Consider the following 16580-nt stretch of genomic DNA (forward strand, 5'->3'; position numbering starts at 1 on the left):
TTATTTTATTATTATTATTGTCTTGAGACGGAGTTTCGCTCTTGTTGCCCAGGCTGAAGTGCAATGGCCCAATGTCATCTCACTTCAACCTCCACCTCCCAGGTTAAAGCAATTCTCCTGTCTCAGCCTCCCGAGTAGCTGGGATCACAGGCGTGTGCCATCAGGCCCAGCTAATGTTTTTTTTTTTTTTTGTTTTGTTTTGTTTTTAAGTAGAGACCGCGTTTCACCACGTTGGTCAGGCTGGTCTCATACCCCTGACTTCAGATGATCCATCCGCCTCAGCCTCCCAAAGTGCTGGGATTAACAGGCATGAGCCGCTGTGCCCGGCCTATTTATTAATTTTTGAACAGAGTCTTGGTCTGTTGCCCAGGCTGGAGTGCAGTGGCAACAATCATAGCTCACTGCAGCCTCCACTTCCTGGGCTCAAGGAATCCTCCTGCCTCAGTCTCCTAAGTAGCTGAGACTACAGGGTACAGTCTCCTGAGTAGCTGAGACCTGTGACATCTATCGCGACGGCTGAGAGCGGTCCCTTTGTTGGGGGAGAAGCAGTTGTAACAGCAAGCAGTGGCCGGGAGGAGCGTGGCCCTGCGCACTGGGTGTCCCTGCTTAGGTGGCAAGGTCCTGGCTTCAAGTGCCGCCAGGCATCTGCCCACAGAGTCTAGCAGCCAGCAGGAGGTTGGTGGGAGACTGATACAAACCCTGTCCCCATGGGTCACCCTTTCCCTCCTAAACTAAGTTCATCCCTACTTTCCAACACTCACTTTTGTCCTACTACCCTCCATCAGCCAGAGAAAAAAAGAATCCAAGAATAATAAAAGAGCCCCATTTTGCAGCCGAGAAAACCGAAGTCTGGAGTGGTGGTGAAGAACCGTGCTCCGGGCTGGGCGCAATGGCGAGCACCTGTAATCCCAGCATTTTGGGAGTCTGACGAGGGAGGATCACTTAAGGTCGGGAGTTCGAGGCCAGCCTGGATATCATAGTGAGACTCCGCATCCTTAACAACAGCAACCAAAAAACAAAAGCTGGGCGCAGTGGCTCACGCCTGTAATCCCAGCACTTAGGGAGGTAGGCCGAGGCGGATGGATCACGAGGTCAGGAGTTCAAGACAAGCCTGGCCAACAAGGTGAAACTGTCTGTACTGAAGTTTAGCCGGGTGTGGTGGTGGACACCTGTAGTCCCAGCTACTCGGGAGGCTAAGGCAGGAGAATCGCTTGAACCCGGGAGGCAGAGGTTGCAGTGAGTTGACATTGTGCCATTGCACTCCAGCCTGGGCGACAGGGGGAGACTCTGTCTCAAAAAAAAAAAAAAAAAAAAAAAAAAAAAAAAAAAAAGCCGGGCGTGTTGGCACGCGCCTGCAGTCCCAGCTACTTGGGAGGCCGAGGCTGGAGCATCGCTTGATCCTGGGAGGTCGAGGCTGCAAAGATCCGAGATCGCAACACTGACCTCCAGCCTGGGCGACAGAGCGAAGTCCCATCTCTTTAAAAAAAAAAAAAAAAAATCGGTGTTCAAGGACATCCGCCGTGTCTGGGGCACAAAACCCATCCTGGTACCCTCTCTCAGGGCCGTCCGCGAGCCCAGCGAATCCCACTCGTCTTTGCAGCGGGGACGGGGGATCGGCTGAGTTGACCCCATGCCAACAAGCCCGAGTAGTCCGGGCAAGGCGCTCGGCGGCGCAATCAACGCTCCCTCGGTCATGGGCTCCCCTCCTGGGAAAAGCTTTTCTAGACCACTGGGCCCAGGGCCCAGAGCTACCGCCGCGCCCTCGACGTGGCGTCGAGTCTGGCCCCTTCCCCCGCGGCGCGCCGGCTTCACCCGGGAGGGACGCGCCTGGACCCACGCCCTCCTCACTGACTCCCTGGGCTCCAGGGCAGGGCACAGGTCCACAGCCAGGGCTTCGCTGCGGCCCCTGAGACCCCCGTGCCTTCCCTGCGCTCTCGCGGCGCTCACAAACTCGAGTCAGCCACGACGCCCAGAGACAACCCCGAGGCGCCGCGCCCAGGGCACAGGTCTCCGGTGACGAGCGCCGCAAGGGGCGCAGGCTCGGGGCTCGCCAAGGGGCGGGGCGCGTCTCCAGAGCTCCCGGGCTCGGCCCCAGGCCGGGCTAGAAGGGCCGCAGGACGGGACTGGAGTGGAGGGGCGGGGAAGGGCGGGGAGAGGGGCGGGGCCGCACGTCCTCTCCGGCCAGTCTCAGCCGCCAAGCTTCAGTCCGCCCTCCGCTCCCGCGCCGCCAGCATGACCGATGCGCTGTTGCCCGCGGCCCCCCAGCCGCTGGAGAAGGAGAACGACGGCTACTTTCGGAAGGTGTGCGACTTCGGGCGGGCGGGGAACTGCGGGCCCCACACCGCCTTTCCCCCAGGCCCTGCAGGGGCTGTAGGAGCGCGCGGTCGGGGTCCACCAGGCCAGGAGGGGGAGGGGGCTCACTGGGCCGGCGCTGGCCTGAGGGAGGCCGGCGGGGAAGAGGGGGGCGGCGGTGTACCCGGCGTCCCGGGCAGGTGGCATCCGGGGCTGGGCGGGGAGTAGGGGAGGTGCGTGTGGCTGCCCCGCGCAGGTGCGGGCGGAGGACCTGGAGGGGTGGTTGGGTCTCCCCCTCCACCCGCCGCCACCCCTCGCTTGCGATCCCTGGTGCCTGGGGAAAGGAGCCGTTCCTGGCTGCGCTGGCGCCCTTGGCCTCTGGGCGCGTTGCAGGAGCTCTTGGTGGGAGCGCGGGTGGAGACAGACCATCCCAGGCGGGTTGGCGGTCTCATATTTATTTTAGGCGCTCTGTCGCCCAGGCTGGAGTGCAGTGGCGCGTTTATAGCTCACTGCAGCCTCGACTTCCTGGGCTCCAGCGATCCTCCCTCCCCAGCCTCCCGAGTAACTGGGACTGCAGGCGCGGCACCTCGCCACGTTAATTTTTTGTAGGACTGGGGTATCGCTCTGTTGCCCAGACTGGTCGCGAACTCTTGGGCTCAAGGGATCCTCCCTCCCCAGTCTCCCAAAGTGCTGGGATTACAGGCGTGAGCCACTGCGTCCGGCCGGCGGTCTCTTTTTGCCTCCAAAATGCTTCCAACGTCCGCCTGTGGGACTTTTCAGGGAGCAGGGGAGAGCCGCTGGTGGGAGGGAGCCTCTGGCGTTGCCCCCTCCCCGGCTCCGGGTCGTCCAGGAGGGCGTGAGCACTGCAGGTGAGGCCCACGGTCTTGTGCGTCTCACTGTGTGCCAAAGCGGATTTGTCTTGTTGTCCGGGAGACTTGGCGGGGGCTGGCGGCGGGCGGCGGGTGCGGGCCTCGCTGGCTCTTGGCACGTTCAGGAGCTCCTGGGCTCACACCGCGGACTTCTGCCCAGAAGATAACAGTCAGGGAGCTCAGTCCCTCAAAAGCGACCCCAGCCTGCGGAGCAGGGGCCCTGGGATACCCGCAGGCGGCAGGGCCTGGGCTACAAAGATGCTTTGGAGCCGGGAGTCATGGTGATACCTTCCACGCCTTCCTCCCTCTAGGTCCCGAGCAAGTCTAAAAATAGCTTTTGGCCCTTGGCCAGTGATCCCTGAGTGGATGGAGAGATTGTTGTTGATCTTCGTTTTTATAATAGATACGACAGTGCATAATTATAAACAGGGAAGTGAAACTTTCCCATAAACGAATCAATTCTTAATTGTTCAGAGCCTTAGGATCCAGTTCCTAAATAGTCTTGGTATCTTCCTCCTTCTCCCCGGTGACACAGAGAGACTTTGGGCTTTGCTCACTGGTGAGGCGTCCTGGGCAGGACAGTGTGGGACAGAGTGGGAAAACTTCTTTTTTGTGAAGTTGCTTTTAGCATTAAAAAAAAAAAAAGTAGTTTTGAGGTATATTTAAGTTCAAAGATGTCATCATGGAATTACAGGATTATAACTTCTAATTATGTGTGGCGTTTGGGACGGAGGATCACAGGCCATGGAATTGCAGGAGGAGGGCCTGGCCTGGGAATTCCTGTGTCTGTCCTCGGGGCCTGACAGCCACTCCCACAAAATTGCTGTGTGTCCTCCCGCAAGTTGCTGCCTCTTTCTGGGACTTTTCCTCCCCAAATTGTTCTCTGAGCAGGTGTAGCTCTGGAACTCCAGCAGCACCTGGGGGAAAATGGCATCGAGAGGAGCACACCTGTGAGGGTTGGTGCCAAGCCTCCCAGAACACGTTTTCCCGTGGGAGCCCTCCATGCCTGTGAGCCCAGGGAAGGACTTATTGCTCCCTTCTGGGAAAGAGTGAATGGCAAGAGAGCTGGGAAAGGTGCACAGTTGGGTGTTTTTCATTTATTTATCTACTTATTATTATTATTATGAGACAGTCTCACTCACTCTGTTGCTCAGGCTGGAGTGCAGTGGTGTGATCTTGGCTCACTGCAACCTCTGCCTCCCGGGTTCAAGCAGTTCTGCCTCAGCCTCCCAAGTAGCTGGGATTACAGGCACCTGCTACCACGCCTGGCTGATTTTTTGTATTTTTAGTAGAAATGGCGTTTCACCGTGTTGGCCAGTCTAGTCTTGAACTCCTAACCTTAAGTGATCCACCTACCTCAGCTTCCCAAAGTGCTGGGATTACAGGCGTGAGCCACTGCGCCTGGCTTTATTTATTATTTGGCTATTTTCCTGAGACTGGAGTCTCACTCTGTTGCCCAGGCTGGAGTGCAGTGGCCGCGATCTGGCTCACTACAGCCTCCATCTACCAGTTTTTTTTTTTTTTTTTTTTTTTGAGGCGGGTCTGCGGCTCTGCCCTTGGGCTGGAGTGCAGTGGCGGATCTCAGCTCACCTGCAAGCTCCACCTCCCGGAGTTCCACGCCATTCTCCTGCCTCAGCTCCCGAGTAAGCTGGGACTACAGGCATCCATACATCTGCGCTGTGTTTTGTATTTTTAGTAGGGGCGGGGTTTCCTGCGTGTTAGCCAGGATAGTCTTGATCTCCTGACCTGGTGATCCCACGTCCTAGAAGCCTCCCAGAAGTGCTGGGATTACAGGCTTGGAGCCGCAGCCCGGCCTTTTTTTGAGAGCGGAGTCTAAGCTCTGTAGCCAGGCTAGAGTGCAGTGGCGGATCTCAGCTCACTGCAAGCTCCTGCCTCCCGGGTTCACGCCATTCTCCGGCCTCAGCCTCAGTGCTTCTGGGACTACAGGCCTTCCGCCACCTACATGGCTGGAGTTTTTTGTATTTCTTAGCTGAGAGACAGGGTTTCGTGTTACATGGGATGAAGGTCTCGATCTCCTGACCTCGTGATCCACCCGTCTCGGCCTCCCAAAGTGCTGGGATTACAGGCTTGAGCCACCGCGCCCGGCCCATCTACCAGTTTTGAGTGATTCTCCCACCTAAGCCTCCCCAGTAGCTGAGACTACAGGCGCGTACCACCACGCCTGGCTAACTTTTGTATTTTTGGTGGAGACAAGGTTTCGTCGTGTCGGCCAGGCTGTTCTTGAGCTCCTGACCTCAGGTGATCCGCCCACCTTGGCCTCCTAAAGTGGGGTGTTTTTTAGATGCAGTTTCTCTGGTGTTGGATGAGAGAATCAAGGGTAGAAAATAAGAGGAATCATTGCTTTACAATTAAAACCGTCAATTTTGAAAATGAGACCTTGGAACGATTGTTGTGCTACTCCGTGTTAAGTCATACCAGTTCAAAGAGTCTGTTTGTCCTAGGAAAATAAAAGGTGTTGACGCTGAATCTTTCCTGATCTATGACCTGAGCCAGTATGACCTAAAGCAAATGAGGGCTAGGTGTGGTGGCTCACACCTGTAATCCCGGTAGTCTGGGAGGCCAAGGTAGGTGGATCTCTTGAAGCCAGGAGTTCCAGACCAGCCTGAACAACATAGCAAGACCCTGGCTCTATAAAAAATTTAAAAAAATAAAATGAAAACAAAACAAAACGAATGAAAGGCAGGTGCTGGCCAGGCGCAGTGGCTCATGCCTGTAATCCCAGTGTTTTGAGAGGCTGAGGCGGGTGGATCACTTGAGGTCAGGAGTTTGAGACCAGCCTGGCCTACATGGTGAAACCCTGTCTCTACTAAAAATACAAAAATTAGCTGTGTGTAGTGGCAGGTGCCTGTAATCCCAGCTACTCGGGAGACTGAGGCAGGAGAATCCCTTGAACCTGGGAGGCGGAGGTTGCAGTGAGCCGAGATCGCACCACTGCACTCCAGCCTGGTGACAGAGCGAGACTCTGTTCCCCCCAACCCACCCCGCAAAAAAAGAAAGGCAGGTGCTGTCCAGATGAAAGGGGAGGAAGAGCCCTTCAGGAAGAGGGAACAACTTGGACAGAGCTGTGGACTTGTGAGTGCTTTGTAGGCATCCCCAGGTTGTGGAGGTGTTAGTGGGAGCCAGGCAGTTCAGGGTCATGCATCTTGCTTGACCTGGGAACTGTGGAATCCATCAAAGTATTTAAAGCAGGACCAGACCTGTGAGATTTGTGTAAGAGAAAGACCGCTTTGACACCTGAATGGTGAATGGGTGGGGGATGGGAAAGAAGCTATGGTGGAGCCCGGCAGGGAGGCATAGGGAGGATTTAGCCCCTTGTAATACCTATCATCTTTGCCCTTCCTTCTCTGTTATGGACTACTGATGATGCAGTCAGTGACAGAAAGTGCTGTGAGTGGGGTGCAGTGCCTCACACCTGTAATCCCAGCATTTTGGGAGGCCAAGGTGGGAGGATTGCTTGAGGCCAGGAATTCAAACCCACCCTGGGCGACATAGCAAGACCCCATCTCTACAAGAAGTTTAAAAATCAGCCTGGCATAGTGGTGTGTTCCTGTAATCCCATATACTCAGGAGGCCGAGGTGGGAGGATATCCGGAGCCCACGAGGTCGAGGCTGCAGTGAGCTGTTACCGCGTCACTGCACTCCAGCCTGGATGACAGAGTGAGACCCTGTCTCAAAAAAAAAATCACCTGTTCTTTCCACCAGCTTGCACCCTTAGCTCAGACCAGGGGTCCACACTGAAAGCAGGGATTCCAGTGACGAAGGGGTTGGAATGATAAAGCTGGAGAAAGGCAGTATCTGGCAGAGAGGGAAAGAACTGATATAACAGGTTATGGCAGGGAAGGAGCTGCCAATGATAATCCAAAATGCCTGCCTATTAGCCAGGTGTGGTGGAACCCCGCTGTGGTCCCAGCTACTCAGGAGGCTGAGGCAGGAGGATCGCTGATCCTGGGAGGTGCAGGCTGCAGTGGGCGGAGATCACGCCACTGCATTCTAACCTGGACGGCAGAATGAGGCCCTGTCTCAAAAAAAAAAAAAAAAAGTCACAATGCCTGCCTGAGGCATCTTGTCATGTGCCTCCTCGAGATGGGGTGAACACGGGGGCTAGTGTGTGGATGGGTAGACTTGAGGTCCCCATGGGATATCCACGTGGCGGTCCAGGTGGAGAGCCCGCTCCATGGGCCCGGCAGCCATGCAGGCACCCTGGCTGGAGATGCAGTTTTGGGTGGCACCAATTGGGAGGCAGTTGGGGTATTGAGTGAAAGGATCTGGGCTAGAAGGGAATAGTTCCTCCACTTAAGGGGTGGGTGGAGAGGTGGGAGGAAAGCCAGAAGGGTGGCCAGGTCTAGGAAGCTGAGAGGTCAGTCTTGTTAGTGGAGCGAGGCTTGACAAGTCAGAAGAATGTGGGGAAGGTCCTGGATTTAGTCCTTTAGGAGTCGTTAGGAAATGCATGGTTGGAGAATTGGAGACAGAAGTCAGTGTGATAGGGTACGGGGGAAGAAGGGCAGGGAAGATATTGCTGGAGAAAGAGGGGAGCTGAGAAAAGAGAAGACAGCTTTGTTTTAGAATGTGGAAGCCCAGAGCTGGTTAAAGACAAAGGTGTGGCAGAGTGCAGTGGTTCATGCCTGTAATCCCAGCACTTTGGGAGGCCGAGGCAGGCGAATCACCTGAGGTCAGAAGTTCGAGACCGGCCTGGCCAACACGATGAAACCCTGTCTCTACTAAAAATACAAAAAATTAGCCATGTGTGGTGGCGGGCACCTGTGATCCCAGCTACTCAGAGGCTGAGGCAGGAGAATCGCTTGAACCCGGGAGGTGGAGGTTGCAGTGAGCCGAGATCACGCCACTGCACTCTAGCCTGAGCAGCAGAGCGAGACTCCGTCACAAAAAAGAAAAAGGAAAAGACAAAAGTGAAGAAGTTGGGTGGGGAATGGCTGGAGATTCAGGGAGAAGGTGGGCTGGGGAGGGGTCCCAAGAGTTAAGGAGGGGGTGAAGATTGCCAAAAGCTGCTACATTCATTGGGTGGCTGAGCCAGCAGGGGGCTTCCCTTGTATTTTTTTTTTTTTTTTTTTTGAGATGGAGTCTTGCTCTGTCCCCCAGGCTGGAGTGCCAGTAGCACAATCTCAGCTCCCTGCAACCTCCACCTCCTGGATTCAAGCGATTCTCATGCCTCAGCCACCCGAGTGGCTGAGACTACAGATGTGCGCCACCATGCCTGGCTAATTTTTGTATTTTTTAGTAGAAACGGGGTTTCACCATGTTGATCAGACTAGTCTGGAACTCCTGACCTCAAGTGATCCACCCACCTTGGCCTCTGAAAGTGCTGGGATTATAGGTGTGAGTCCCTGCACCTGGTCCTGTATTTTGACTGTTGGGATTTTTGTTTTTTTTGTTTTTTTTTTTGAGATGAAGCGTGGCTCTGTTGCCAGGCTGGAGTGCAATGGCATGATCTCGGCTCACTGCAACCTCCGCGTCCCGGATTCAAGTGATTCTTCTGCCTCAGCCTCCCAAGTAACTGGGACTATAGGCACACACCACCATGCCCAGCTAATTTTTGTATTTTTAGTAGAGTTGGGGTTTCACCATGTTGGCCAGGATGGTCTCAACCTCTTGACCACGTGATCTGCCCTTCTCGACCTCCCAGAGTGCTGGGATTACAGGCGTGAGCCACCGCGCCTGGCGACTGTTGGGATTTTGTGCACACTTAAGGATCAAATGAATTTCCACTGAAGTCAGGCTTCTCTTTCATCCTGTTCTCTGTGTCATGCCTTCCCTCCCCTTTTCTTTAGAATGACATTATGCTCCATTCATCCGAAAAGGATTTATGGTGTGACAGCTCGGTGCCTGACCCCTGGTTAGGTTCTGGGGCACTCCGGACCCTGACTTGATATGGTTTCTTTGGCAGCAGTTCCCAGCAGGTCTCATTTCCTGGAGTGCTGAGCAGTGCTGGGAGTTGGTGCTTTGTTGGAATAGCTCCGGCCATGCTTGAAAAGGAATCTGCCTCTTGGCCTTTTTTGTCTTTTTGAAATGGAGTCTTGCTCTGTTGCCCAGGTTGGAGTGCAGTGGTGCACTCGCAGCTCACTGCATCCTCCGCCTCCAGGGTTCAAGCAATACTCTTGCCTCAGCGTCTCAAGTAGCTGGGATTACAGGCACCTGCCACCATGTCCAGCTAATCTTTGTATTTTCAGTAGAAATGGTGTTTCACGATGTTGTCCAGGCTGGTCCTGAACTCCTGACCTCAAGTGATTCGCCCGCCTTGGCCACCCAAAGTGCTGGGATTACAGGTGTGAGCCACCGTGCCTGGCCTGGAATGAGCCTCTTGGCTTTAGAGAGCAAAAAGTGGGGGTGGTCCACAGGCCTTAATCAGAGCTTCAACTGTGTTTTGTGCACCTAATTGCTCAGAAGTCCCTTATGTGGGCTGGGTGTGGATCCTGAATGTGTAACACAGTCACTGGTGGAGGATGGAGGGAGTCCCCTTGTTTTTTTTTTTTTTTGAGATGGAGTCTTGCTCTGTCGCCCAGGCTGGAGTGCGGTGGCGCGATCTCCACTCACTGCAAGCTCCGCCTCCCCGGTTCACGCCGTTCTCCTGCCTCAGCCTCCTGTGTAGCTGGGACTACAGGTGCCCGCCACCGCGCCCGGCTAATTTTTGTATTTTTAGTAGAGACGGGGTTTCACCGTGTTAGTCAGGATGGTCTCGATCTCCTGACCTCGTGATCCGCCCGTCTCGGCCTCCCAAAGTGCTGGGATTACAGGCATGAGCCACAGCGCCCGGCCTCCCTTGTTTTTTTTGAGACAGAGTTTCCCTCTTGTTGCCCAGGCTGGAGTGCAATAGCACAATCTCAGCTCGCCACAACCTCCGCCTCCCGGGTTCAAGCAATTCTCCTGCCTCAACCTCCCCAGTAGCTGGGATTACAGGCATGTGCCACCATGCCCAGCTAATTTTTGTATTTTTAGTAGAGACGGGGTTTTTCCATGTTGGTCAGGCTGGTCTCAAACTCCCAACCTCAGGTGATCCGCCCTCTTTAGCCTCCCTACAGGCGTGAGCCACCGCACCCAGCCCGGGAGTCCCCTTGTTAATTGGTCTTTTTGGAATCAGGTAGGGTGACTTGGCTGTACAGAGCCTCAAGACATAACTTAGCCTCAGGTTGGAAATGGACACCCCCCCAGTACAGACCTCCTGGTCTGGGCTGGCACCTTCGGAGGTCTCTGAAAAAAGAAACCTTTCAGGTCTATTTTTTTTTTTTTTTTTTTTTTTGAGATGGAGTTTCACTCTGTCACCCAGGCGGGAGTGCGGTGACACGGTCCTGGCTCACCACAGCCTCCGCCTCCCGGGTTCAAGTGATGTGCCTCAGGCATGTGCCACCATGCCTGGCTAATTTTGTGTTTTTAGTAAATTAGCTTCATGTTGGTCTCGAACTCTAGACCTCTGGTTATCTGCCCGCTTTGGCCTCCCAAAGTGCTGGGATTACAGGCGTGAACCACCATGCCCAGCCTCAGGTCTATTATAAAATCATGTCTCTCACTTTTTTCTTTCTTTTCTTTTCTTCTTTTTTTTTTCCTGACAGAGTGTTGCTGTGTCATCCAGGCTGAAGTGCGGTGGCATGATCATAGCTCACTGCAGCCTCAACCTCCCTGGCTCCAGCAATCCTCCTATCTCAACCTCATGAGTAGCTGGGACAACACGCATGAGTCACAAAGCCTGGCTAATTTTTAAATTTTTTTGTAGAGGCAGGGTCTCACTATGTTGCCCAGTCTGGTCTCGAACTCTTTGGGCCCAAGCCTCAGCCTTCCACAGTGCTGGGATTACAGGCATGAACCACCGCACCCAGCTTTCCCTGGCTTCTCACTGTATTTTCTTCTTTCTCATTATGTTACTGTGTTTAAACAGGTACAGCTCTGTAAGGTTACTATAAATTACTTTCTCAACTTATAAGGAATGGAAATGCAACTTCTTTTCCCCAGATTTTTATGCTCTTCCTACTGAAAATCTTGGAAGAATTATTGTGCTCTGGCCTGTAGTTAAATGCAGAGTAATGTAATTTCTAGACTGCTGCATCCTGATAGAGATTCCTTTTCTGTGACTGCCCCTGTACCCCATAGTACTAAAACTCACAGGAAAATCTGTTCTTGGCCATGAAGAAAAGCAGCTGGAAGACCGGGAGTGGTGGCTCACGCCTGTAATCACAGCACTTTGGGAGGCCGAGGCGGGTGGATCACCTGAGGTTGGCAGTTCGAGACCAGCCTGACCAACATGGAGAAACCCCATCTCTACTAAAAATACAAAATTAGCCGAGTGCGGTGGCACATGCCTGTAATCCCAGCTACTTGAGAGGCTAAGGCAGGAGAATGACTTGAACCTGAGAGGCGGAGGTTGCGGTGAACTGAGATCGCGCCATTGTACTCCAGCCTGGGCAACAAGAGCAAAAAAACACCATCTCAAAAAAAAAAAAAAAGAAAGAAAGAAAAGCAGCTGGAAACAAACTAGAGAAAGCCTTTCCCCAGAGCCGTTGAAAGGCCCAAAATGAAAAGTCTTGGCACTATGTGGAAGAGGAGAGTGAGTACACAGTGAGGCATTGTCACTTCTTATCTCTGCCTCTTCATCCTTTGGGAATGCTAATGCCCCAAAATGAATTTAGCTCTATTGTTTTTACTCAAGAGCTGTAGGAGAAGTTTCTTATTCACAGTAACCTCCAGGCTGGACAGGGCCTCCGAGTTCATTGTGTCCTGGTTTATGGTCCCTATTGATGCTGGGCTTCCTGGAGGCTCCGGCAGAGAAAGAAGGATAATTTTTTTTTTTTTTTTTTTTAACCCAGAAGCTCCTTGCAGTCTTCTCTCTGCAAGGAGCAGGGATCTGCTCTTTGATGAATGAGCAGCATTCATCTTAGCAAGGGCTAATTTCATGGTAGACACTTGTGTGCATCCTTTATGAGCGCACATGTGGATGAGGAAGCCTGCTGATGGGCTGAGTCCACCAGGCACAGCCTGGGTCATGTGGGATCAGCAGCTCCAGCTCTATTGGTACTGATACCACCCCTCCGGCTGTTTAGATCCATCCCCTTGAAGCCTTGAGTCAGTTTCCAGGTGGAGAGGGAGGAAGGCGGAGGAGAGTAAAGGCTGGTGATGCCAACCCCATTCCTGATTCCCCATCATGGTCTAAATCAGTATTTTTTTTTTTTTAAGGTGACAGAACCTGGCTCTGTCGCCCAGGCTGGAGTGCAGTGGCACTGTCGTAGCTCACTGTAATCTTGACCTCCTGGGCTCAAGTGATCCTCCTGCCTCAGCTTCCCAAGTAGCTGGGACTACAGGTGTGATTAAAAATCGCCACACCTGGCTGATTTTTTTTTTTTTTTCTTGTAGAGATGGGGTCTTACTGTGTTGCCTAGGCTGGTCTTGAACTCCTGGCCTCAAGCGATCCTCCCTTCTCAGTGGTGGACTAATACAGATGTGAACCACTGCACCCAGCCCTAAGCCAGGTCTTGAAGGCCAGGCTGGATCCAGGCTGACTATGTCCTTGGAGAGGGTCTGCCCAGCTGCATGGTATCCGCCATCAGCCTCGAGGGCCTGCCTGACCAACAGTTCTCAAGTGTGGGATCATGGCTGGGAGGTGTCCCCTGGCAGAAACAGAATTTTCAGGGTGACTCAGAGGAGAGACAACGTGATGACCTGTAACACTGTAAATGTCCCTTGTTTCCTGGGGCTATTTGGATGGTTGCCACGACACCACCTGATGGTACTGGGCATTGGCTTTGGCCTGATCAACACTTCCTCCTTTGGCTCAGGTACCAGAGTCCCGTGACACAAAGGCTGCATTGGAGGTAGCCAGTCGAATTGGACACAGTTGAACTGCAGGTACTGCTCAGCCAGCGGCTGGGTGTCTGGCAGAGCAGCAGTAATGGGTGCCAGGTGAGGACAAGGTCCCCCACTTAGAGCACCAGGGACGGAGACACCACAGTAAATGATGCAAGTCCCTCGGGGCTGCCCATTCAGACCCTCGGAATTCCCTATGGCCAAGTTTCCATTTGATTGTAACAAGAGAAAAGGGGACCAGCACGGTAGCTCACTCCTGTAATCCCAGCACTTTGGGAGTCCGAGGCAGGAGGATCATTTGAGTTCAGGAGTTGGAGACCAGCCTGGACAACGTGGTGAAACCCCATTTCTACTAAAAATGCAAAATTAGCTGGGCGTGGTGCTGTGTGCCTGTAATCCCAGCTACTCGGGAGGCTGAGGCAGGAGAATCACTTGAACCTGGGAGGTGGGGGTTGCAGTGAGCCAAGATTGTGCCCCTGCACTCCAGCCTGCTGGGTAACAGAGCAACATGTCAAAAAAAGAAAAAAGGGGAGACGGTCAAAAACAAGGCTGGATGCAGTGGCTCACGTCTGTAATCCCAGCACTTTAGGAGGCCAGGGTGGGCGGATCACATGAGCTCAGGAGTTCAAGACCAGCCTGGGCTGCATTGACAAAACTCTGTCTCTACAAAAAATACAATAAAATTAGCCAGGTGCGATGGTGTGGACCTGTAGTCCCAGCTTCTTAGGCTGAGGTGGGAGGATTGCTTGAGCCCTGGGATGTTGAGGCTGCAGTGAACAGAGATCGTGCCACTGCACTCCAGCTTGGGCAACAGAGTGAGATCCTGTGTCAAAAATAAAAACAAGAGACCAGGCACGGTGGCTCACACCTGTAATCCCAGCACTTTGTGAGGCTGAGGTGGGCAGATCACCTGAGGTCAGGAACTCAAGACCAGCCTGGCAAACATGGTGAAACCACGTCTCTACTAAAAAATACAAAAATTAGCTGAGTGTCTGGGTGCAATGGCTCACGCCTGTAATCTCAGCACTTTGGGAGGCCAAGGCAGGCGGATCACAAGGTCAGGAGTTCAAGACTAGCCTGACCAACATGGTGAAACCCCATCTCTACTAAAAATACAGAAATTAGCCAGGCATGGTGATACACGCCTGTAATCCCAGCTACTCAGGAGGCTGAGGCAGGAGAATCGCTTGAACCCGAGAGGTGGAGGTTGTAGTGAGCCAAGATCGCACCACTACATTCCAGCCTGTGCGACAGCGAGACTCCATCTAAAAAAAAAAAAAAAAAAATTGTTAAAACTATTGGTGAGTGTGTCCTACCAGTTTAAATAAGCAGATCATTCGTCTGGAAATACAGTTGATTCATGGAAATGTTCATGATTTGATGTGGTGGGAGGCACAGTAAAAGCCTAGTTATTCAAGGCTGGGTGTGGTGGCTCACACCTGTAATCCTAGCACTTTGGGAGGCCGAGGTGGGCAGATCACTTTAGGCCAGGAGTTTGAGAGCAGCCTGGCCAACACGGTGAAACCTCGTCTCTACTAAAAAAAAAAAAAATACAAAAATTAGCCGGGTATGTTGGCACATTCATATAATCCCAGCTACTCAGGAGGCTGAAACAGGAGAATCGCTTGAACCCGGGAGGTGGAGGTTGCAGTGAGCCAAGATCGCGCCATTACACTCCAGCCTGGGTGACAGAGCAAGACTTGGTCTAAAAAAAGTTATTCAGCGTATTGAAAAATAACTGTGATTGGCACACAGTAGGGGTTTATAGAGATTTCTGGAACAGACTGAAGGGAGCTTGTAACTAAATATCATGGCTGTGTTGATTCATATCGAGCCCCCCTCCACCCCCCCTGTGAATGGACTGGGATTCCTGGGGGAGGCAGCTGGGCCCCAACCTCCAGCCCTGACACCTGGCAGAGATCCTGGAAGGGCAGGAGGGCTGTTGACAAGTACTGAATTCATATTTTTATTTTTATGGACATGGACAAGCTAGATTCTTTCCACCCAGCCTGCCCTGAATCTCCAGTGTGGTGAAAAGTTAAATTAGATGTATGTGTGTATTGCAGGGTAAGGCACGCTCTTTTCTGTGTTTTCTCATTGGTCGCTCTGGCTGGCTTACAAACAAGCAATTCTGTTTTCCAGAGTTTGGTGGTTGAGTGAGGGATTGTGTAACCAGGAAGGAGTGAGAAAGGCAGAGAAAATAATCTTTGCTGGAGAAGCAGCTAAAAACACCTGCCTTCCTGTATCCCGTGGGACGGTCTGTCTAGCTGGGAGCTGGCCCAGCCCTACTGTGTCATCTCTCACTTAGTTTGACGCCTGAACCTTTAGATTCCAAGCTTGCACGTTGCCCTAAATTTGCTGGAAACACCGCTGCATGTGCGAGCTTTATCTTCGGCTGTGCGGAAGAAGGGCCCGTACTGTTGCTTATGGTGGAGGGAAAGCAGGCGCCAGGCACAGCCCAGAATGGAGGGGGGCCCCCAGAGGGGAAGAAAAACCACCCTGTTCCAGGAGTAGCTTGACCACCCTTTCCTTTCTTTCTAATTAAGTGCCTGCCTCCAGTTCTATTTATTTTTTAAACTTAACACAAATTTATTTTTCATAGTTCTAGAGGCTAGAAATCCAAGATCAAGGTGCCAGTATGGTCAGTTTTTGGTAAGGGCTCTCCTTCTGACTTTAATTCTTTTTTTTTTTTTTGAGACAGGGTTTCACTCTGTCACCCAGGCTGAAGGGCAGTGGCGAGTTCTCGGCTCACTGCAACCTCTGCCTCCCGAGTAACTGGGACTATAGGCACACGCCACCATGCCTGGCTAATTTTTATATTTTTTGCTAGAGACGGGGTTGCACCACATTGGCCAGTCTGGTTTCAAACTACTGACCTCAAGTGCTCCGCCCACCTCAGCCTCCCAAAGTGCCATGATTATACAAGCGAGCTGCCATGCCGGGCCTCTTTCCGATTTTAACCAGCCACTTTCTCACTTTGTAAGAAACTTGTAACAGTGGCAGAAATGTCACTGTAGCTGTGATCTGTCTGTTCACTGAACAGATTTTACCTAGGATAACATTCTGAGGCTTTTCTCTGGGTACACATTTAGTCGTTACACCACATTATTTAGGTATTTTATGAGCTCAAGAACAGTAGTTACAAGCGAGGTGAGTCCGCATTTCTGCACTCGAAGCTTTCAGATAGGTATGTATGTGCCACACTAACATAAACGGTTGCTGTACATGTTCAGAGAAACTTCTCTAGTAACGAACTGTAGAAATGATCCCTGGAAGTACAGTCTTCCTGCTTGTAGGCTTTGTCTAGGTACTGCTCTTAAATGCTTGTCTTACAGGTGAACAATCTGACTGTACATTAAGGCATGTAAGTGACATGTAAAGAGAGTTTTCACTGTAGGCCGGGTGCGGTGGCACACACCTGTAGTCCCAGCACTTTGGGAGGGAGAGGAGGATGGATCATTTAAGTCCAGGAGTTTGAGACCAGCCTGGCCAACATGGCGAAACCCTGTCTCTACTAAAAATACAAAAATCAGCCGGGCATGGTGGCGTGCACCTGTCATCCCAGCTACTCAGGTGGCTAAGACAGGAGAATTG

General features: G+C 52.5%; 1 protein-coding gene and 1 pseudogene across 1 annotated transcript in view; one reads left to right on the top strand and one right to left on the bottom strand.

Annotated features, from left to right (window-relative positions):
- The first annotated feature begins 2176 nt into the window (after positions 1–2176).
- RHPN2 (rhophilin Rho GTPase binding protein 2) overlaps positions 2177–16580 on the top strand; it is an 87032-nt gene continuing 72628 nt past the window's right edge. Inside the window, exon 1 of the mRNA XM_003915290.2 lies at positions 2177–2301. Within this exon, the coding sequence (XP_003915339.2) occupies positions 2233–2301 (69 nt within the window). The 5' untranslated portion in view covers positions 2177–2232. The remainder of the gene's footprint in view (positions 2302–16580) is intronic.
- On the bottom strand, positions 16166–16271 carry LOC116271756 (annotated as a pseudogene).

The sequence above is a fragment of the Papio anubis genome, chromosome 20 (genome assembly GCF_008728515.1).
Source record: "Papio anubis isolate 15944 chromosome 20, Panubis1.0, whole genome shotgun sequence".
Classification (NCBI taxonomy): domain Eukaryota; kingdom Metazoa; phylum Chordata; class Mammalia; order Primates; family Cercopithecidae; genus Papio; species Papio anubis.